Source organism: Phodopus roborovskii, unplaced genomic scaffold (assembly GCF_943737965.1).
Source record: "Phodopus roborovskii unplaced genomic scaffold, PHOROB, whole genome shotgun sequence".
In the NCBI taxonomy this organism is placed as follows: Eukaryota; Metazoa; Chordata; class Mammalia; order Rodentia; family Cricetidae; genus Phodopus; species Phodopus roborovskii.
The window spans coordinates 24154358-24178422 of record NW_026126571.1 but is presented as its reverse complement, the minus strand read 5'-3'; the positions used below and the strand labels follow the sequence as shown (position 1 = coordinate 24178422).

Genomic DNA, 24065 nt, shown 5'->3' with positions numbered 1-24065 from the left:
GCATTTCAGTATACATAAGAAACCATTTTAGAATGACAATTTAATATAATGAAAGACATTACCTTAAATGAAGGTGAGTTAACAAATACCCCTTTTATCCATAAAGAGACAGTGATTTTTTACCAAGAGTAGGTAATTATAATAACCTCTCTCAATATAAAATTGTTTTATTCAGGAACCTCGTCATTTTCATTGGATCTTTAAAAGCATCTAACAGACCGAGTAGGAGAAGGCCGGGCTGTGGTCCATGATGGCCTGCCCTGCTCTCCAGGATCCCTTAGCTTTCACAGGCTTGTTTAAAGACTGCACATCATCTAATTTCTGATGTTGGTTATAGTATGAAGGAAGGAAAGGTTTCTATAAAATGGCTTCGAAATTTCTCATACACTTCATTTTTATTTAAAATACCTGAGATCTCACATAGCACAGCCCCAGCCCAGGACTTACAAAGAGTCGTTTCCATAGACATCACTCTTCTTGTTCTGTGTCAAGTAGTAGAACTGCTCAATAGGAAGCTTTCTGAAGAGAGAGCAGGTTCAATTGAACACATTTGTACATAACAGCATATCCATGAGATGGTAAAGGACAAACATGAATACAGACATGGATTTATATGAGTTCTATATCGAATATCTAAAAGGGAGTGCTTTAAATTAGTTGAAAAGTAAGAAGTTTTCAGTAAACAAGATGGGAAAATTTCACCACCTCAACTTAGCACTCCAAAGGGGATAATCTCAGTTACAGTAAAACCTAAACAACAAAGAGGTGGTGGCAGACGCCTATAAGCTCACAAGCAGCATGCCAAGGTAGGGAGACCGAAGCTCAGCTTGGGTTGCACAAACATTCCTGGTTTAAAAGAACTAAAACTAAAAAAGAGAGCTAGAGATAAGGCTCAACAGCTAAGAATGTGTACTGCTCTTGCAGTGGACCAGAGTTTAGTTCCAAGCACCCAAGGGTGGTTCACAGCACCTTTTGCCTCTGTGGACAACTCCATTCATGTGCACATATCTACAAAGAGACACACATCATATACATAATTTAAAAAGGAATACCTTCTCCCTGAACAACACTGAAGAAGGGGTAGCTGGCCTGTGACCTTCAGGGATTCTCCTGTTCCATGTCTGCTCTTGCCATAGCACTGCTAGGATGTCACATGCATACCACTGTGTCTGCTTCCAGACACTGAAACTCAGGGCCTCTTACTTGTGTGACTAGGGCTTGGCTACTGAGTCATGTCCCTAACATATATTTTTAATATTCCATATTTTGACTATAAAGGACAAAAATAATCTCTAAGTAAAATAAAAACCAAATAAATAAGGGGTGAGAGCTGAAAGAAAATACAAAAGCTGTTACATAAAACAAACAAAAAATGTATATAAATAACTAATAATCAAAGAAATATATTCTTAGAATCATGAGAATGGACTGACTCATAAAATAGACAAAAACTGTACAGCTGGAAAACACAGTAGAGGGTGAGACACAAGAAAATGGATGTATTTAGACACTATTACAAGAATATAAATCATTTGGATCACATATACTAAATTAAAAACACTCAGATATTAGTCGGGCATTGGTGGTGCATGCCTTTAATCCCAGCACTCCGGGAGGCAGAGGCGGGCAGATATCTGTGAGTACGAGGCCAGCCTTGTCTACAGAGTGAGTTCCAGGACAGGCTCCAAAGCAATACAGAGAAACCCTGTCTCGAAAAACAACAACAAGAACCACTCAGATGTTAAGACCCATAACTTCCACTTCGGATTTGTTCTAAAGGAACATTTGTGATTGATGGGAGATGCCATTATGTATATATGTTTCTCATACTGGTTAATAATAAAGCACTGTTGGCCAATAGGAAAGGAAGATAGGAGGGACTAGGAGACAAGGAGGAAATAGGAAGTAGTAAGGAGGAGTCAAGATGGAGAGTCTGAAGAAAGCAGTATGCCGCCGGCTCCCCGGTAAGAGAAATACATAGATCAGCAGAAATGGGTTAATAATTAAGATAAAGCTAGCCGATAAGAAACTAGTAACTGGCCAACAGGATAATATCAAATACAGAGTCTCTGTGTGTTATTTGGGGCTGGCGGCGCAGCGGCAGGACAAAACCAAGCGGCAGGCAGAAAAACCCGTACTCGTTACAAATGGCGCCCACGTGGCTAGTAAGAACTTCCACTTAAAATTTAACAAAAGGTTAAAAATGGGTTTTAGAAACAAAAGAACAGAGATAAGCAAGGTTTCTTGGTAGCAGCATTTTTCTCAGTTGGACTCTGACTTGCTAGAGACACGCAGATTGTTCGGCTCCTTTAAGGGAAGATTCCTGACTCAGCTTAAGCGGCAAAAAACCGCACAGCTTTTAAATAACTTTGCTAACAATTTATTGTTGTGTATGAGAGATGGCAATGGCAGTGACCACATCTCCAAGCCGGCAGCATGCTTTCTGGGTGGCAGCGCAGACCAAGGCTGTGAGCACAGCTTTCCATGCTGGCCGGTAAAAGTACCCGCCACCATCTTTGGTAAACCGCGGCAGAAACAAAGACTTTCATCTTAACAATGTTGTTGTTTAACAGATAAAGACTCATGGCCAGAAAAAGATAAAGATTTACAGTAGAGACAGATTCACATTAAGAAAAGGTGCTAAAAGTTTACAGTGTATTTTTTAAAAAAAAAAAATACATAGGCTTGGGAGAGAAAAATAAAATGGTTTTAAATAGACAAAGAGGAACTGGGTGTTGTAGCACACGCCTTTAATCCCAGCACTCAGGAGACAGAGGCAAGCAGATCTCTGTGATTTGCAAAGTAAACCTGGTATGCAGAGTAAATTCCAGGACAGATAAGAGTTACAAAGTGAAACCCTATGTCAAAAAATAAAAAATAAATAAATAAAATTAAAATAAACAGAGCAATAATAAAGCCATGTAAAGATGAAAAGCTCAGAGAGAATCTGGTTACTGTATGCTGTTGTGTTGTCTCTGCATTGTTTGACTGCTGAGAAAATAACAACAACTGATAAAGGAAATGCTGCTGGATTAATTCAATTTATATATTTTAAAAATGCTTTGACTCCAACATTTAAGTTCAAGGACAAGTTACTGGGGAAAAGGATTTCTATTTTTGTTTCCACAGAAAATGAAAAGCTATGGATTCCTTCCAGACTAATGTGGTTTGATCAAGCCAGGCCCCCTGAAACAGTCGCTGATGATCCAACATTCAAAACAGCTTGGACAAAGCAGCCTCGAAGACTACAGCCAAGATTTCTGCAACTTCTCAGGATCCCCCATGACAGCGCCCCCTGTCAGCAGGAAGTAGTTTGGAAAGAACGACGCCCAAATTCCCAAATATTGTTTATAAATGTTTGTTTTCATTTAAATGGACTTGGTTATAAATGGGTAATGATCACAGCCAATTCTTTTTAAAGGTAAAAAGGGGATTATGGTATAGATATGAATACTTTGTTTTGGAATGGATTTTCATTTATTGATACAATTTAAGGTCAATTTTGTCATATGTATATTTCTCCTCTTGTTTGTATAGCTCATTTAGAAATGTAATGTATAATGGAATACAGATTATAGATAATTACCTATGATAGTCAAAGCTTAGAGTTAAGTTAGTTAGGTTTTTCAAGATACACAGAGATGTATTTGAGATAGATATTCTTCAAATCTTTCAAAGACCTACAGAATATGGCATTTAAAATGGTTTAGGGTTTTTCTTGACAATGAGACATAATTGTTCCTGGCAACACCACCTGCATCAGAAAGGAAGATGAAGATGGACATTGAAGAAACTCATTATGGAGTTTACTTCCAATATGGCAAGACTAGCCATTTGGACAAGATACTGCTCTTGTCTGGACTGTTTGACTTTGTGCTATATAAACTGGACATGCAGGGCCCACAGAAAAGTGATTGCTGATTCACGATGGACATTGCTACAGAGTTCCTGCTTCATGGAAGAGTCTGCGAGACAGTATGCAGGACACAGAGAAAAGTGACTGATAAACTGCCAATACAAGAAGACAGTATAAAGTTTTCTGCTTTACTGGAGAGTCTGTCAGACACACTATGGCCTATGGGCTGAAGATGGAAGATTACAAAAGAACTTCGGGTGACCAGGCAGTGAGTTGTTTCTGTCATTTCTAGAGTTTATATATTATCCTTCTGTGGTCTTTGAAGGAGTTGAAGACAGATAGTTATGGTTATAGTTTTCATTAGTTAGGATTAAAGATAAGTTACTTAGACTTTAGACACACAAAGATAGAATAGATGATGAAATATTTTCTTCAAATCTTGCTAAATGTTAATGGACTAAATATTGTTAACTGTGATTCTTATTTGATAACTGTTGTGTTATATATTTTGCTATGTTAAGGTTAAAACCCTTCTTTTTATTTAAACAGAAAAGAGGAGATGATGGGAGATGCCATTATGTATATATGTTTCTCATACTGGTTAATAATAAAGCACTGTTGGCCAATAGGAAAGGAAGATAGGAGGGACTAGGAGACAAGGAGGAAATAGGAAGTAGTAAGGAGGAGTCAAGATGGAGAGTCTGAAGAAAGCAGTATGCCGCCGGCTCCCCGGTAAGAGAAATACATAGATCAGCAGAAATGGGTTAATAATTAAGATAAAGCTAGCCGATAAGAAACTAGTAACTGGCCAACAGGATAATATCAAATACAGAGTCTCTGTGTGTTATTTGGGGCTGGCGGCGCAGCGGCAGGACAAAACCAAGCGGCAGGCAGAAAAACCCGTACTCGTTACATGTGATGAACTGTCAAAGCCCTGTGTAAGGCAGTTCATTAAGGTATAGGTAAAGTAATAGAATATGTGTCTCATCTTTGGCCCAAATGAATTGTGGATATTGAGATTAAAATGAAATGGATCTATGTTTACTATCTGGATTGTAAAGAATAAAAAAAAATCCAAATAGTTTAATACTATGATTGTATGGATCTGTATCTTTTCAATGGCGCACACCAAAAAATTATTAGGAACCAAGTAGCAAAAGGCGTGGAAGGAGACCCTCACATGTCAGTGATGCATCCCTCTAAGAAGGGAAGTGGGGTGCAGAGGTGCCGTCAAGGGAGTTTGGGCCTCCCAACAATGAATCTACCCTTTATTTACCCAGTGGTTTCATCACCAAGGACTCAGCTGGCAAATTAAAGTCTAGTGATGGGAGATGTCATTCTGTAAATATGTTTCTCATATTGGTTAATGAATAAAGCACTTTTGGCCAATAGGAAAGCAAGATAGGTGGGACTAGGAGACTAGGAGGAGAGAGGAAGTAGTAGGGAGGAGATTTAAGATGGAGGACTGAGAGAGCAGAATTCTGGGTCCTCTCTCTGGTAAGATAAGACCACGTGGAAATACTTAGATTAATAGAAATGGGTTAATATTTAAGACAGAGCTAGCCAATCAGAAACGCTAGTAACTGGCCAACAGAATTATATCTAATACAGCGTCTCTGTGTGTTATTTGGGGCTGGCGCAGCTCTGGAACCAGGCCGGAGGGAAAAACTATTCCTAACAGTCTAGTGCAGAAGTGAGTAACTGGTGGGACTTAGGACCCACATTGGCACCCTGCATTTTATCTTGCCACAAGGCAAGTTCCAAATGTGGGAAGTAAGCCAAATAAAAGTTCTGTAGCTCACACACCTCACACCTTTCTCATGCTACCCATGGCGCAGAGTCTTTCTGAGAGGGAAGAACTGAAAGGGGTTTTGTGAGCAGCGAATCCATCCAGGTGTCTGCTGTACTCTACAGGGGTCACTGTCGTTGACCCTTTGACCTCTCTAGGGGTTTCCCCTTGCTAATATGATTTCCACTCGCGTCTCTTCAAACTGGAGAATTGCAGGTTTTGTGTGCTCACCTTGCCTTAGGTGTATCTGGAATGCAGGGTTGGGGTTAGATACAACCCATCCAATACTGTCTGCCTCCCCCCTCCCCATCTTGGGCTCCAATTCTTTCAGGAAAAGCATGGGAGTGAATAGTGGTGGCTTTACTCCACTTGTCACAGCTAATGGTTATTTATAGGTGAAGAGCAAGGGAAACTAAGCATCTTGCAATCTGTGGGACAAAGAACTGCTTGGCTCTAAATGTGTCCTGGAAGACATTAAGTTAGAGCCTGGGATAAATCACATAGGCTTTTCTTTCCTTGGTTGGTTCCTATTAATAGAATAAGGTTTATCATTATTGTTATTGCTTGGTTCTTGTTTGGTGATACATTTTGTATCTATTTTATCTTTTTTACATTAGCAGTTTGGCTTCATGTAGTTCCATTAACTTTTAAGTACCACCATCAAGAAAAAGTTCACAAATCCTTTAGTTCGCAGTGTACTACAGATGTAGTTAATAGCTTTTTATCATTTGGCAATAGTTTAGTGAAGAATCTACTCACTTTTTAAGTAGAGAAATCAACTGTTTTGTTACTTGCCTAAACTTATAAATAAAAGCATTTATGTGAGAATAAGACCATACCTTTTTCATTACTGTTGATTTTATCCTTTCAGTGAAAGGATGAAATGGGAGACAGCTGACCCCACTTAGAATTTCTGAAGCTTACACACTAGGGTTGAGTGAATATGTTGAAAATCCTTTTAAGGAGTTTTCCTTAGATATATGATGGGAGATGTCATTCTGTAAATATATTTCTCTTATTGGTTAATGAATAAAGCACTGTTGGCCAATAGGGAAGCATGATAGGTGGGACTGCCCAGTGGGTTGGGCCATCCCATATCAATCATTAATCAAGAAAATGCTCACAACTGGGTGGTGGTGGAGCATGCCATTAATCCCAGCACTTGGGAGGCAGAGGCAGGCGGATCTATGTGAGTTCACGGCCAGCCTGGTGTACAGAGCAAGTTCCAGGACAGGCTTCAAAGTAACACAAAGAAACCCTATCTTGAAGAAACAAACAAACAAACAAAAAAACAAAAAACAAAAAACAAAAAACAAAAAAAAGAAAAGAAAAGAAAGGAAGGGAGGGAGGGAGGAAAGAAGGAAGGAAAATGCTCACACACATGCCCACAGGCCAACTAGATAAAGGAATTCCTTAATTGGAGTTTCTCTCTCACAGGTGTTAAGTTGACAAAAATAACCAACACATATCCCCCACAAGGAGGGGGTGAATTGTGCCCTCCCCATGCAGGGAAGGTGATATCTGATTTCAAGAGCAATATTTTTATGAAATAACTGAGGCTTGACCCATCAGAGAGCTGGAAAATATTTTGTATAAAAGGCTCTTTTTAGAAAGAAAAGTACTATAAGGAAAAAAGTATTATAGAAGAAGATAAATCTATTCTACAGTTGTTTGCCAAGCTATTTGCAGTATGCTAGAAGACTGACGTTTTCAAGAGAAAAGTATGCTAAAATGACAACTTTGACATAAAAGGCATGAGGAAAACAGATATATTAACCCAGACTCTGGGTCAGGGAAGAGTTATGTTTCTAAAGGGAATAGTACTCCCTCTCCAGGGTCTTAGGGCTGTGTCCAATCACTTAAACTGGATTTCTCTGAATGTTTTAAAACTAGTCTTTTTGACTCCCCTTTAACACACACAGAGTTCTGTGTGAATACCTCTAATTCTTTAGAATATTGTGCAATTTGCTTGTTGGTTTTAAGACAGTTTCTATTCATAGCCCTAGCTGTCCTGGAACTCTATTTGTAGACCAGGCTAGCCTTGAATTCACAGAGATCCACCTCCCTCTGCCTGCCTAGTGCTAGGATTAAAGTCAAGCACCACTATGCCCAGCATAATTGTGTACTTTTCCCATACAAATGTTGGGGGCCACAACTGTGCGTTCCTCAAAGACCTATAACCAGCTTACTAAGTCATTACTTGTTATGTTCAGAGAATAAATGGGTGAAACAATAAAATGAATGGGTGTTAGCATCAAACAAACCTGGGGTTAAATACCTGTTCTACAGATTTCCAATGTCTAGCTTAAGGGAAGAGTGACAGCCTAGAGTTTATAAAGGCACAACCATAGCCTAAGCAAAGCATAGTTAAGAGCTTCTCTGAGAGTGGAGTCTGTTGAACAGGTATTCCAACTTGAGGTCTTCACTATCTGTAATGTGTGTTGATGTCTGAATCTTCCCACTTGGTCTCTGCTGGTTTTTTTTTTTTTTTTTTGGAGTTATTTATTTCCTATTTTCTTTTTCTTGCATTTTTTTATTTTTTTTTTAACATTCTAATCTCAGTTCCTTCCCCCATTCCTCCACTCCTTCCCCACCTCCCATCTGCTCCTTGGAAATCCTCTAGGAAGTCTACTCTGTCTGTCCTATTATCTCCTTGAGGCAGGACCAAGGCACCTCTCTACCCCACACACACCCTATGTCTAGGCTGGGCAACGTATCTCTTCATATAGAATGGGCTCCGACAAGTCAGTTTGTGCATTAGTGTTAGATCTTGGGCCTACTGCCAGGGGCCTCATATATTGTCCTAGTCACATCATTGTCACCTTACTAATGGAGTCTAGTTCGGTCTTATGCTGGTTCCCCATTTGTTAGACCTGAGTCAGTCATCTCTCACTAGCATGGGACAGCTATTTCTGTGGGTCTCTTCATCATGGCCTTGACTCCTTTGTTCATATTATTGCTCCTCCCTCACTTCGATTGTACTCCAGGAGCTTGGTCCACTGGTTAGTTGTGGATTTCTGCATCTTCTTCCATCTATTTCCAGAAGAGAGTTCTAGCTTCTCTGGGATTGTGGATTATATGCTGGGTATCTTTTGTTTTATATCTGGTATCCACTTATGAGTAAGGACATACTATATTTGTCTTTCTGTTTTTGGATTACCTCAATTCAGGATGATATTTTTTCCAGTTCTGTCCATTTGCCTGTAAATTGTAGGATGTGATTGTTTCTTACTGCCGAGTAAGTGGGTAAATATACCACATTTTCTCCATTCTTCAGTTGAGGGGCATCTAGGTTGTTTCCAAGGTCTGGCTATTAGGAATAATGTTGCTATGAACATAGCTGAGCAAATGTCCTTGTAGTGTAAATGTGGGCCTTGTTCTTATTTGTTGATACTTAGAGGTCACTGGCTGCACATGCCCCTATTATTAACATTTTATTGTCTAGCTGTGGCTTATCTTTCCTAGTTTATTCCTTTTACATGCAACTAGTTATCTAGAATGTTAGTAAACCAGGCAACTGGGAGTGTTAGATAAGGCAGGAAAGAAAGTGGGCTCTGTGCCATGATTTTATGGATTCTCCATTCTGGGTAAATATAATAACCTTTAACAAACAAGGAAGCATTTAATTTAATTTGCTGCTTGCCCCCCCTTTTTTTTTTTTAATCTAGAGCCTGTGCATGCTAGGCACCACTGGACACAACTATATTCATATCCTGAATCAATCCTTCCTTTCTTCCTTTCTTCCTTTCTTCCTCCCTCCCTCCGTCCCTCCCTCCTTCCCTCCCTCCCTCCCTCCCTCCCTCCCTCCCTTCCTCCCTCCCTCCCTCCCTCCCTTCCTTCCTTCCTCTCTTTCTTTCTTTTGTTTTCTATTGCCCAGGCCCTGAATTTCTGATCCTCCTGTCTCAGCCCCTTAGTCATCTGGGATTACATACTGTGCCACCAGGCCTAGGCTCCTTTAGTTTTGTGTTTTGAATACTCTAGCTGAAGGCATGACGCTGTAGTTTACTATTTGAAAATATGGGCTGGCCAGTTAGTTTAGGTAAAGGTGCCTGCTGCCAGGCCTTGCCAATTCCTGGAATCTACATAGTAGAAGAAGAGAACCAACTTTCAAAGTTGTCCTCTGACCTCCATGCAACCTACCCCAGACATATATGGGGGGGGGAATCAGCATGAATATAATGCCCTACAGGTTCATAATAAGAATTGGTGAACAAGCTAGAAAATAGTCTCAAAACAACAACACCTGCACAAATTGGGGCGAGCTTTTTGCTCAGGTAAAAACATTTTTAACATAATCCCTTCCTTCTATCTTCCCTCACATTCAGTTGTAATTTTTATCTTATGTATATGCATGTATGTGCTTGCATGTGTATCTGCACATCACACATGTACAGTCTGTATAGTCCAGAAGAAGGAGTCAGATCTCCCAGAACTGGAGTTACAGACAGTTGTGAGCTGCCATGTGGGTGCTGGGAACTGAACTCAGATACTCTGGAAAAGCACCCAGTGTTCTTAACTGCAGAGACACCACTCTAAGGCCTCATTTGGTTTTAGATAAGTGAGGAATTAATCAAACATTCTAATCACAATACTTTAATATCTCAAATGACAGCAACATAAAACAAAACCTACAGACTTACCACTGATTTTACAATTGGGAAGCATAAAACTAGTTTTTCTGTCTTTTCATAAACAGTAAAATCTAGAAGCAAATATGTTAATAAGAACTAATAAAAATGAGCAATGGTTAATGAAGACCTTATGTGAATGCCAGAAAGTTCACTTACTTTGGCCAGATCTCTCCACCAAATCCATAATGCTGATGTCCTTTGCCCATGACACAGGGAGGCTCGCATTTGGGCCTGTGTTCTTCAGGAAGAGCAACTGGAATAATGCCACCATACTCCCTTTCAGCACCCCATGGGAGCCTGCATTGTGGCATTGAGTCCCTCAGCTCCTGAAACCTGTGAGAAAAGACAGACTTCTGACACTGCCTGACTACATCTTAAACCCATTTACTTCATTAGTTTAGGTCATGATTTCGGAATATAGAATTCTAAGATTATGATATACTCTGACTGCTAAAGGGATGAGATTAGCTGTCCCCACAAATATTGTGTTTATTTTGTATATATAAAAAAAAGCTTCATTGAAATGAAAATCACATGCCATAGAATTCTACAGTTTCGTTGACCCACAAGTGTGTACAGCAGCCTCCAGAGTCAATTTTATATCTTCCTGGCCTCAAAAAGAAGTCCTATGCTCTTTGGCTAGTGCTCTACTAAGGAATTCACCTTTTCTCCACCCCAAGCACCAACCTTCTTACTAGACTTGCCTGGTTTGGACACTTCATATAAACAGAACCATATACTATGTAGTCTTTATGTTGGCTTTGACCATTAACATAACTTTTTCTTTTTTCTTTTCTTTCTTTCTTTCTTTTTTTTTTTCAAGACAGGGTTTCTCTGTATTGCTGTGGAGCCTGTTCTGGAACTCACTCTGTAGACCAGGCTGGCCTCCATCCTCCTCTGCCTCCCATGTGCTGGGATTAAAGGTGTGAGCCTCTGACACACAACCAACATAAAGCTTTCAAAGTTGATGCATGATGTGGCATGACCAGGACATTATTCCTCCTAATGACTATCATAGTCTACCAATGGTTATTCTATTTTTGCTTAATCATTCATCAGTTGATAAGATATTTGGCTTCTATTAGTATTGCTGTACTAAATATTAGTACTTTTGTTTGAATACTTGATTTAATTTTCCAGGGAATGCTACCAAAAATGAATTACATTGCTGGATCATGTTAATTTAAATTTAATTTGCTGGGAAACTGCTGGGCTATTCCATAGCTGATTATTCATTTTACACCCCTAAAAGCATGGAATAAGGGTTCAAGCTTCCCATATTCATGGTAACACTTGTTATGTATGTTTGAAAAAGAACTATAGCCATTTTCATGGAGGTAAAAGAGTATCTCACTGGAATTTTCCTTTGCATTTTCTTAATGGCAACAGTACTTTTTGTTACTATTTTTCTTTGGAAAACATCTATTTGATTTTGTGTTTTTAAAATTTGTTTTATTTCTTAGTTACATGTTCTTTTTAAGTCCCAGATACAAGACTCTTATTGGCTATACTATGCAAATATGTCATCCTATTCTGCACACTCCTTTTTACTTACTTGAGAGTATCTTTTGAAATACCAAAATTTCTAATTTTAATGAAATTCAATTCATTTTTACTTTCTCTTTTGGTTTTTCAAGACAGTGTTTCTCTGTAGCTTTGAAGGCTGTCCTGGAACTTGCTCAGTAGACCCAGGCTGGCTTTGAACTCTCATAGATCTGCCTGCCCCTGCCTCCCAAGTACTGGGACTAAAGACATTTGCCAACACCACCTGGATTACTTTTAGTTTTGTTAGGATGTCATATAGAAATACACTGCAACTCAAAAATCAAAGATTTACTCCCGTTTTCCCCTCCATGAGTTTTATAGTTTCAGTTATCGCTTTTACATCCGTATCTCTGAATCATTTTGAGTAAATTTTATGTATGGTATAAGGTAAGGGTCAAACTTGCTCCTTTGTAGTTGGATCTTCCTCGCAGCATCTGTTGAGGAGACTTGGAGTATTGTAAAGAAACAGTACTAATACTGTCAAGGCATTACTTGCTTCCCAACCATTCCGTGAGGTTCCCTAGGTTGACAAATGCTATGCAACAATGGATCCTCTGGAGGGAATTGAGGAATGGCTGGGGGACTTGAGGAATAGAGTTCTCTTTGTGGGTCAATGTGTTGAACAGAAATAGCCTAAGTCTCAAGTCAGAGGCTTAAAAGTGCTACCCCATCGTAACTTGGGTATTTGGATACGTTTGAAAGATTTATGAAGACTTGAGTAGGACTTAGTTGATTGCATGAACCATAAAAATGGTTTCGCATATCTACTTTTAGAGCTGGTCTAGAGGTCAGGGATTTGTGGGCACAGTGGAAGAGGGCCATGGTGAGAGGTATAGTATGAGAGAAAAGCAGAACTGTCTTCTGTGGGCTTCCTGAGCCCTGCGGACTGTCCTGTGAGTATAGAGGAGGCAGTCAGAGTCGGAGAGGCACGAGCTGCTGGGTACTTGTCTCTCTGTCAGCACAGTACATGCCTTAGGTGACCCTTTCCCAATAGTAATTGATAAGTACAGTGGAGAATTAACACTCATGACTGTCTTACAAATGGAACTGAGTATCATATGAAATTGCTATGGCCCTACTAACTGTTTTGCAAATAGTATTTTACTGGAATACTGCCTTTCATTTATGTATGATAACTAATTCATGGCTACCTTCACCCTATAACAGCAGAATTGAATATTTATGATAAAACTGTAAAGCACAAATATTTTGTCTGGCTCATTACAGAGAACGTGTCCTAAGTGCTGCGCCACAGTTTAGGAAAGCGTGGGGCATGTTGCTGTGGGGTCCTGGCAAACAGTTTTCAGACCTTTCCCCTCTTCCAGCTCTGACTATGATCAACACACATGGATTAGGGAATATGACAAGTGAAAAATATTAAACACTTGTGATTAATGAAAAGCTAAGCTTTAATTTTTAAGTTTGTAAAGTTATATTTAAATCATAAATGAGTCAATTTCTCAATATCTGACCCCAATAAATTACATTGTCCCAGAAGATGAGCCAAAAAAAAATGTTAATCAATCATGTGTAATGGCACCCAGTGAAGCTGCAAAATTGAAAAAAAAAAACATTTAAAATAAGATGTAATTCCTTAATCACCCTTGGCCCTCTCGACCCTTTGCAATCTTTCTCTCCGTCCCAGCTGGTGGGGAACTCATTGCAATTTAACTGCCTTAGTCTGCCAAGTGCTGGGATTAATAGGCATGAACCACCACACCCAGCATGTTTGTCTCTTTTTATTTTAAATAATCAAGTCTACTTAACCCTCATCCTGTAGTATTAATATTCATAATTTAAAATGTAAGTTGAGGTTTTAGGATGAAATAATTATTTCAAATAAAACACTTCTCCTAAACAAAGAGAATGATCATGAAACTACTGATATTTCACTCTGTAGCCACAGAAAATTATTTACTTTGTTTGAGGGAAGGTTATGTAATGAACCAAAACCTTTTAAAGTCATTGTGTAGAATCTTGAGTATCAATCACAAAATTAAAGGGCTCAGTTTGACTAGTAACAATTGGAAGGCATGGTTACAAGAAAGCTCACACAAATTTCTAGGTTTTTTTTTTTTAAGTTGGAAGATAACTAATAGCTGTGTGTGTATGTGTGTGTGTGTGTGTGTGTGTGTGTGTGTGTGTGTGTGTGTGTTTTAAAAAGTCAGAAAGTAATGATATAAACCTAGAAGCAAAAACCTAGGAGCCTCCTGTACTGAAGTCTTAAGCAATTCTCAAGATGCTTCTTTAATTGATATATTTCTTTGCCTGATGAGTTACAGAACTGACAAGAAGTCAGCTGACTGGGAAGAGGGGATAGGGCTAGTTATTATAGGGACTGTCCCAGCCACAGGTACATGTATTTAATTTGTGCATGTACACACACACACACACACACACACACACACACACACACACACACACACACAGAGGAAATTAAACCTGGTGCCTCATCGAGGCTGGCAAGAAACTCTTGGGAACTATTGGAAAAAATACAAAAGAATACTGTGCCTATTAATTTACTTAACATTCTCAAAGGAGAACAAATGAGATTGTTATAAAATAGTGGCTGCTGTAATTGTTCTAAGACACAAGTGAATAAAGTAATAGAAGTAAAGATTAGCTTGTTCTTTGATCTTTGGGTAAGCCAGAGCCCTATTTCTGGTTCTCCTACTATTTACAGTGCTTTCTGATAGCCCTGCTTGCCAAGGTTCTTCTGCCTCTCCTCCAACTTAGTGTGCCCGAATACAGACAGGTTAAGCCTGGAAATACACATGAAGCTTCTTAGATGATTTCTTTTTGAGATAGGGTCTTAGTTGGTAGTTCAGGTTGTCCTGGAGCTAACTATAGAGCTCAGGGTGTCCTTAAATACACAGCAATGGTCCTTAGTTCAATAGTTCTGTCTTAGCCTTCAAAGTGCCTTGATTACAGGGATATGCTGATGTGATTATCCTTAGATGATTTTAATATACTCTGACTGCCTTGCCCACTATGAGAAGAACAAAGTAGGCTGGCATAGGGAATTGTATGTTATCATTAAGATTGCCACATTAACTCAATCTGTCACATTTGGCAAGGGTGTGCCTATCTCTATGCTTAGAAAATGAAGCTTCTGAAAGCTAACATATGCCAAGGACTCTATTCACCTTTACCATCAGAAAGAGTGGCTTTCTGGAATGCAGGGACTTTTTGCTTTGGGTTTGGGTTGAGAGCCACTGATCTAGAACTTGTTTGGAAGCAAGCCTCAGGTAGGACAGAGTAGAGATGCTGCTTTTGTCCTGGGGACACTTTTCAGAACAGTGACGGAAAGAGGATCTTCTAGGCTGCCTGGGGTTTCTTATGAGGAGTTAACAGGAAGGGCTGTAAGAACACATGGTCATCCTGGCTTTCTGTCTGGAGACTACAATAAAAAAAGCTCACATGAAATAAAAGGGAAGGCAAGGTTTAGTTATTAGAAGCCAGGGATGGTTATTCCTGGACAGTGGCCTCATATGTTATGGATAGCTGACCATATGGGCACTTAATTTTCTCAAATGTTTATGGTTTAGAAAACAATGTTCATGTCAAATATTTATTTACATATTTGTCATAAATAAATATGCACCACATGTGTGCCTGGTGCTTGAAGAAATCAGAGGACATCACACTCCAAGCAACTATGAGCTAGCAACTGAATCTGGGTCCTTTATAAGAGCTGCAAAGGCTCTTAACCCTGGGCTATCTCTCTAGGCTCCAAGCACCCATTTTTTTCTTTTGCAAAGAGCATGTTTATAAATTGAAATAGATGCATGAAGTCTAAACAAGATAGTAAGAGCCCGATGTAAGAGCAGAGTCTCAAAGAACCAGTGTTGGGGCTGAGGAAGAGACACTTAGGGAGTCCAAAGAAACTTTAAACCCATGAAGAGCTCCTGGCCTGGGGATAATGACTTATTACATATTTTCAGACTAAAGAAACGGAAGCAGCAGGTAGAAGTTACAGGAAGAAAAAGTATTCTTAGAAACATCTCAAAGAAACTGACCCAACAACCAGGGCCAGTCAAAACTGGAATGGACTGCCTGTGTGTAGCAATGTAGCACTTCAGAGGGTTTTGGTTTTGACTATTTATTGCTTTATGAGTATGTATCTATGCCATGTGTCTGCAGGTGCCCTTGGTGGCCTAAAGAGGGTGCTGGATCTTCGGAACTGGACTTACTGTGTTTGTGAGCTGCCTGATGTGGGAGAGCCAAACCTGGATGCTTACAACTAAACTGAGGTCCTCTGAAGAGCAGCAAGTGCTCTTAACTGCTAAGCTAGCTCTCCAGCTCCACTTTGGAAGTGTTTACACGGAGGTAAAGTGGCTTCCTGCCTAATTTCCTAAAATTTAATTTTTAAAGGCTGGTGTATATGTTTCTACAGATGTGTGAGGCCAGAAAGTGACATTGACTGCCTTCCTCAATCACTGAGGCCAGAAAGTGACATTGACTGCCTTCCTCAATCACTCTCCACTTTATTTCTGAGACAGGGCTCTTCATCAAACCTGGTGCTTCCTGATTTTCCTAGACTAGCTGTTTATTGAGCCCCCAAGATCCCAGGGATCCTCCTGTCTCTGCCTCTCCAGCCCTGGGATAATGGGATCACACTGTCACACATGGCTTTTTTATGTGGGTGCTGGGGATCAGACTCACATCTTCATGCTTGTGTGGTCAGCACTTTACATCACCTGGCCTCTTCTTACAAAGCATTGTTACGGATTGGCCAAGTGAAATTAGAAATATACAAAACAAGAACCCAACTACACAAGATACTTAAAAACAAACTTATTCTTCCTCTCAAAATGATCAAATTAATCAAGCAGAAGAAAGCTGAGCCAGAGACTTTGGCAAAGCATTTGCTTGTGCCCTATACATCATAGGTGAAAGGACACCAGTGCTCATGACATGGCTGTCATGAGCATTGAAAGAGTCACAACCAAACACGGTGCAGGGCTTACACACACCATTGCTACAACAGATTCCGGGAGTATTTCGGGGCAGAAAGTGATGGTGAATATTTGAATATACCACAATAAACGGGTAGATCTCAGAGTGAAGGAAGGGGCCATTCTAGATTTCCAGAACAGATGTGTTCTAGAGGTTATTGGTGTAGCTTGGTGTGGTACAGTGTTTGCCTAGCAGGCATAAGGTCTGGGTTTAGTTCCTGCAAAACACACACACACACACACACACACACACACACACACACACACACACACTTCTAAATGTAGTCAAAGAATTTGATGTTTACTTTTTTTATTTTTTAAAACAATTTTTTTTACATACCAATCCCAGTTCCCCTACCTTCCTGCCACCCCACCCTCTCCACTCCTCAGAGAAGGCGAGGCTTCCTATGAGGACTCAACAAAGTCTGTCATATCCTATTAAGGCAGGGCCAAGGCCCTCCTCCTTGTATCTAGGCTGAGCAAGGTTTTCCTCCATAGGGAAAGGGCTCCAAAAAGCCAATTCATGCACTAGGGATACATCCTGGTCCCATTGCCAGTGGCCCCATAAACTGCCCCAGCCACACAACTGTCACCCACATTCAGGAGGCCTAGTTTCGGGTTCCCCAGCTGTCAGTCTGGAGTCAGTGAGCTCCCATTAGCTCAGGGCAGCTGTTTCTATGGGTTTCTCCACTGCTTTTTCCTTTCTTTCTTTTTATTTTCTTTTTAAAATAGAGTATGACAATATACTTTCCCAGTTTTAACAGATTAACCATGGGAAGTTTAGTCAGGATTTGCTTTTTGTTGTTTTGTTTTTCGAGACAGGGTTTCTCTGTTTTGTTTTGGAGCCTGTCCTGGAACTAGCTCTGTAGACCAGGCTGGCCTCGAAACACAGAGATCCCCATCTCTGCCTCCCACGTGCTGGGATTAAAAGTGTGTACCATCAATGCTCAGCATGTTTTGCTTTCTTTTTTCATGTGATATACTGGAGAGCTGAAGTGCTTAGAGCGAGTCACTAATGTATCAAAATCTTTTTTCGCATTCTGACTCTTCCTTTCTGGTTTCTATTTTACCTGTCTTCTGAAGCGGTTGGGCGAGTAGTTGTTTCGAGCGGGGTGTGCAGCTCATTAGAGTAAAAGGTGTTTGACAGGATGTCAGCTCCTTCAAGCTCCCTGCAGCAGCAGGCCCTGCCATGCATTACCTCCATGCTTCTTGCCTATACTTAGGCAGTCTGAAGAGCAAATAAGATACATGAAAGGTGAGGGCGATTTTAATTTTGGAAACTGTCTTGGTTAGTATTACGACTTTGCCTTAGGTAGGAAACATTTTCTGCAGCCAAAATTCAACTCATCGATGCACAAAAATCAGAGGCTTTCTTACTTACTGCCTGTGAGGGTTTGGGGACTCTGTCAAACCTGTAATAAACAGCAACTTCTGTAATTAAAGCCAACTTCTCAGAAGTAACTTCAACTGAACACCCGGAGAACCTGTAACGAATAAGTCCCCTACTGCAGTTCACTCTTGCTCAAATTTAACACACTTTCTACCACGGTGGCCTTTCTATGAAGCAGGGAGACTGACTCATTAACAGGACAAGAGTCTTCCTCTAAAGCAGCAGTTCTCAACTTGTGGATTCCCCACTTGATCCCTTTGGGGGTCGCCTAAGACCAGCAGGAAGCAGATATTTACGATTCATAATCGTAGCAGCGAAAATAATATTATAGTGGGGGGTGTCATCACAACGCGAGGAGCTGCATTAAAGGGTCGAAGCATTCAACAAGATGATGGCACAGACTTAAACTTCCAAGGGGAGGCCTTACCCTCTCCGAGGAGCAGATGGGAGGTGAAGTGGGGGTTAAGTCGGGGGAGTGGGGTGGGGTGGGGGACTGGGATTGGAATGTAAAAAATAAATGAATTTCAAAAAGTAAAAAAAAAAAAAAAAAAAAAACAACAAAACAAAAAGGGATCGCAGTATTAGGAGGGTTGAGGATTCTGGACAAGGTCGTTCTAGTAGACAGATAAACTAGGTGGTCCGGGACCTCTGTCCCCAGAGGGGGACACCGGGCTCCCCCACAGCGCTGGTGAGAAGCCCGCCCGGGCGGAGGACTCCGGGACTGCAGGGCCGTCGCGCCCGCCCAGCGGCACCAGGGGTGGCACGCACCTGGCACATCTGCCCGGGAGCTGCGCCCGCCCGCCCGCGCCTCCCCTTCTTGTCACTGGAGCTGGCGGGTGTCCGCGGGGCGTGGAATTTCGCGGTCTTCCGCACCTGCGGGCCCCGGGAGCGTGCGGGCAGGTGCGGGGGAGGAAGGCCGGAGGGACGCGGGCTGGCCGCGGGCGGGGTTGAGGCTGCCTGTGACGGCGACGGTGACCGCGCACTTAGGTAACACATCCTGAGGGTGGGGCGCCCGGCGGCGGGCCTAGAGCGCAGGCCGACCAGCGGCGGGAAGCTCACTCAGGTCGTTCAGGCAGCCACAAGGGGCCGGAAGTGAGGCGGGAGGGACCTGCCGCAAGCGGGAAGGTGGGACAACGGGCTTTTCCGCCCTCGACCCCACCCGCGCCCTCAGGCCCCGCCCCCGCCCTGAGGTCTTAGCGCCTTCAAGCCCCGGCCCCTCGCGCTCTCAGGCCCCGCCCCCGGCCTCAGGCCCCGCCCCCGGCCTCAGGCCCCGCCCCAAACTCTCACTCTGGTCCCGACACCACCACTGTGCGTCGCCCTTTACAGGCTTTATCCTCGCGCCTCCATCGTAGGCTCTGCCTACACGCCTGTCTCCCCACCACCCCAGGGCCTTTCCTACTTCAGGCTACAGCCTCTCCCCTCCCCTGCTTCAAAGGCTCCTCCTCTCCTCTTCTCCGCACTGAGGCTCTGCTTACACCAACCCGTGCCACCCCGTCGAGCCTCAGGCCGGGCCCCAGGCTGACTCCAGGCGCCCTCTGGTGGCTCCTGCCTGGCAATTCTTTCCTTCCTGGACTCAGGTCTACAGTTGCTCACTCAGTATGCCTTCTCAAAGTCTGAGCTGAGCAAAAGCTCGGTCCTCCTGGAGGAGAGCCCGAAGGTCTCGGTGTAAGAAACGTTCTTATAGTTCATTTGCAGTATGAGGTGCTCTTTAAGTTCGTCAGAGTTGCAGAGAAGCCCGAGGCGCTAGGTACCCCTTCTCCAGCCTGGCGGCTCACCCAGCCTATCTATCTCACAGCTATTAATTGAGAGCCCCTGGTAGCCTGCTGAAAACTATCAGAGAATGGGAAGGCAGACTCAAGGCTAAAGCTCTTGTCCTAAACCAACAAGATGGGGAATTTGGGAAGGGGGCGAGTTCTGGCCGATGGAAGAGTGGATAGACTTTCTCGACATCGGGAATTAAAAACCCATTGTCTTGCTTCAAATCAGTACCCAACCATGTTTGGCCTTTCTTTGTGCTGGTGTTGATTTCCACAGAATTGAGTGTTTAAAAACTGCTTCGCTTTCACTAGTCTTTTGAATTTACTTGTATTTTCAGCACCTTTGAGCTCCAAGGAGGGGTCCGTAGGATTCTACAAGCTCAGACCTGAGCCTCTCTTCTCTTTCCCTGAACGTGGAATGAAAGGGATGGTGGAGTGTAGAGATTGTTTATCTGCCTGTCCCAAAGGCCTGGCCCCTCCCACATTATCTCAGTTCTAACTGCAACCTTGACAGAAACTAAAAACCAAACACTGGACCTGTAATCCCAGCACTCAGTAGGTGGACCACTAGTCTCAGAAAGTTCAAGGTCATCCTCAGCCACAGTGACTTTGAGGCTGACCCTGTCCAAAGAAAGAGAAGGGGGAGGTCAGAGTAAAGATGTCACCTAGACTTAGGCTTCTGAGTTTGTGTCTTTGAAGAACAACCTGAAAGAAACTGAATGCAGAAAGGTGACATTTGGAAGTGGGAACTAAAAATGAGGCAGGAATTTCTCAAACTGTAAGCAAGTCCTAAATTAAATGCTCCCTCCCTCCCTCTCTCTCTCTCTCTCTCTCTCTCTCTCTCTCTCTCTCTCTCTCTCTCTCTCTCTCGGGGGGATGTGCTTCTATGCTGTGAATATATGTTTCTCTTATTGGTTGATGAATAAATGCTGGTTGGCCAGTAACTAGGCAGGAAGTATAGACAAAGCCACTAGATTAGGAGAATTCTAGGAAGAGGCAGAGAGAGAGGCCAGGAATGCCATGTAGCTGCCAAGGGAATGAGAACCAGGCATCATGGGTAAGCCAAGACTTCGTGTAGGTGATTAGATTAATAGAAATGGGATAATAATTAGAGAGAGCTAGCCCGTACGAAGCCTGAACCATTGGCCAAACGGTTTATAATTATAAGCCTTTGTGTGTTTATTTTGGACTAAATGGCTTCAGGACAAGGCAGGAAAGAAACTTCATTTTTTTTTCCTTTTTAAAAAGAATATGGAACACTTCAAAAATTTGTGTGTCATCCTTTTGCAGGGGCCACGCTCATCTTATATCTGTACGGTGTTCCAATTTCAGTATATGTGCTGCTGAAGCGAGCACAATAATAACTATTATTATTGTTGTTGTTGTTGTTTTGACACAGGGTTTCTCTGTTTAACAGCTCCAGTGTCCTGGCGCTAGCTCTATAGTGCTGGGATTAAAGGCATGGGCCACCACTGCCTAAATGCTTTCTTTTTTAAGCTGCCTTGGCTATGGTGTCTCTTCAGAGCAACAAACAGTAATATGTCACCACCCTGAGCTTTGCTGGAGAAGGAAAGGTGGCTTTGACAGTCACCTGTCGGGTTTGGTTTTCAGTTTCTGATGGAACTCCATCCTAATCTTTTAGCGGTTTGCAGCTCCTCTGTGTAAGACCTCCCATTCAACTCCCTGTCTGCCTAGCTTGTTCCATGTCCCCATCTGGATTACTCTTTTCCATTGCTGTTGACAAAATGCCTGACAGGGTTGCAGAGGGTAGCTTCCACCACGGGGAGATACAATGTCTGGAGATGATCTGTTTAAGGTGGAAAGAGCTTGTGGGCAGCTTGTTCACATCTCAGGTGATCAGTAGACAGAATAGGATCCAAAGCGGGGATGAGTATGTTAGCCTTCAAGGCCTGCCCTGGATAGTTAACATTTGCCAACTAGGCCCCATGTCCCAAAGGTTACACAATGTCCCAAAACTGTGCCATCAGCTGAGGACCAAACATTCGGAAACAGCTGGTTGGGGGCCATTGCACATTGACATTCTAACACTAGCCCTCTAGGACTTTCCATACTAAGTTTCTCTGTGCTGTGCCTTGGTGTTTCGTTATGGCTTTAATGTTCCTGCAAAGAAACTAAGTGAGATACATTTGATGAAGATTCACTGTTAGTCCATGTCTGTGGTAACACTAGGGAAGTTGTGGCAACTCTAGGTTAAATGTATGTTAAATAGAATTTAAAAGGGGGAAAATAATGCATAGTCAGTTCATGAAAGGAGGCTGGCATACAAATGCCTTCCAAGAATGAAAGAGAAGATTTGTTAGGAGGAAGAACATTGAAGCCATGCTGGGGCCCCGAGCTGGGAGAACATTAGAAGGAATATAATAGGGTTTTAAATGGAAGGAGAAGCTTCTCTTTAAAACCTGGAGGGATACTTCATTAAGAGAGAACAAAAGATAAGAGGCAAGAAAGCCAGAAGAGGACTGTGTGAGTGTGGGTGGACAGACACAAGCAGGAGTAGTCTTCAGAGAAGTCTCCAACAAGGGAGACACCCAACTACTACTACTACTACTATTTCTTCTCCTCCTCCTTCTTCTTTGAATGGAATATTTACTTTATTTTTTGTTAATGTACCACATTTTCTTTATTAATTTATTTTTTGCATTCCAATCCCAGTTCCTCTTTCCTCCTACTCCCCCCCCCCCACTTCCCCCTGTCCTCATCTGCTCCACAGAGAGGGTAAGTCCTACCATAGGAAGTCACCTAAGCCTGTACCATCATCTTGTTGAGGGAGGGCCAGTGCACCTCTCCACCCCCAAATCCCTGTGTCTAGGCTGGGCAAGGTGAGATACCCAGCTTCTATAACCTTCCAGGGTAGCTGGGCCTTTTATATCATGTGACTTAGTTCAACATCACACATGTGATAGTGAGCATGGGAGAACCAGATACTGGTTAGGACCACAAAACAGAACACAAGACAGCTCTTCACTCTCTGTTCAGGGATAGAATGGTAGGGGATCATGATCTGATTCTCTCTTTCCCCCAGACTATCTTAAAGGGGCCTCTAGCAATTCAGCTATAATCTTCAGGTTGTAGTGTACTTCAATTTTTATTTTAGTTCATGAGTGTAAAGGGTGGAGAAATGTAATTATTCTTAAATTTTATTTAATATACACTGGTGTTTTGCCGGCATATATCTGTATGAGTGCATCAGATTCCCTGGAACAGAAGTTACAGCTGTGAACTGCCATGTGGGTGCTGGGAATTGAACCCATGTCCTCTGGAAGAGCAGCCAGTACTCCTAACCACTGAGCCATCTCTCCAGCCCCTGAGAGATGTAATTATTTTTACTATTGAGTTTTTCCAACTAGAATTTAGAAGAAAGGGACACAGTCTTATCTTTTTAAAGCAGCTGTCCTTTGGAAATGGCTCTGCTCTGAAAGGCTCTCAGAGACAATGTCAGGATTCACTCTTAATGTTTGACCAGCTCATTTGCTCGCTAGAACTTATGGTTTAACTCATCTACCTCAGCCCACAGACAATGAGTGTGTGTCCTACACCAACACAAGTAACCTGCTCATGGGTACTTAGTTAAGCAGTGACTGTTGATGCTCATGGGTACTTAGGTAAGCAGTGACTGTTGATGCTCATGTACTTAGGTTAGCAGTGACTGTTGATGTTCATGTACTTAGGTAAGCAGTGACTGAAGATGCTCATGGATACTTAGGTAAGCAGTGACTGTTGATGCTCATGGATACTTAGATATGCAATACCTGTTGATATCATTAATACCCTCACATTACCTTTCTTCTTCTGAACCCTAACCCTAACCCTAATTTCTCTTGCTAATTTCTCTATCTTAGGAGTTCTTCACACATGGGAGGTAAAATTTAGGATGAAAAGAAATATGCCTAGGAAATTGTATCTGGGTTGACAAAGATTCCAGGTCACGATGAGACCATTTATCTTCACTTAAAGAATTTTCAGGGCGGGCTGGAGAGATGGCTCAGAGTTTAAGAGCACTGCCTCCTCCTCCAGAGGTCCTGAGTTTGATTCCCAGCAACCACATAGTGGCTCACAGCCGCCTATAATGAGATCTGGTGCCCTCCTCTGGCCTGCATACATACATGCAGGCAGAATAC

General features: G+C 42.1%; 1 protein-coding gene and 1 non-coding gene across 2 annotated transcripts in view; both read right to left on the bottom strand.

Moving 5' to 3' along the window:
• The window catches only part of CUNH7orf31 (chromosome unknown C7orf31 homolog), a 37416-nt gene extending 18239 nt beyond the window's left edge, over positions 1-19177 (bottom strand). The window contains exons 1-4 of the mRNA XM_051203010.1: positions 18938-19177; positions 17850-18007; positions 10433-10609; positions 448-519 (exon numbers count right to left, since the gene is read on the bottom strand). Of these exons, the coding sequence (XP_051058967.1) occupies positions 448-519; positions 10433-10609; positions 17850-17983 (383 nt within the window). The 5' untranslated portion in view covers positions 17984-18007; positions 18938-19177. The remainder of the gene's footprint in view (positions 1-447; positions 520-10432; positions 10610-17849; positions 18008-18937) is intronic.
• Positions 19178-21171: 1994 nt separating this feature from the next.
• On the bottom strand, positions 21172-21282 carry LOC127235893 (U6 spliceosomal RNA). Its single transcript, XR_007835736.1, has one exon. It is a non-coding gene; the product is annotated as a U6 spliceosomal RNA (small nuclear RNA).
• Between the last annotated feature and the right edge of the window lie 2783 nt (positions 21283-24065).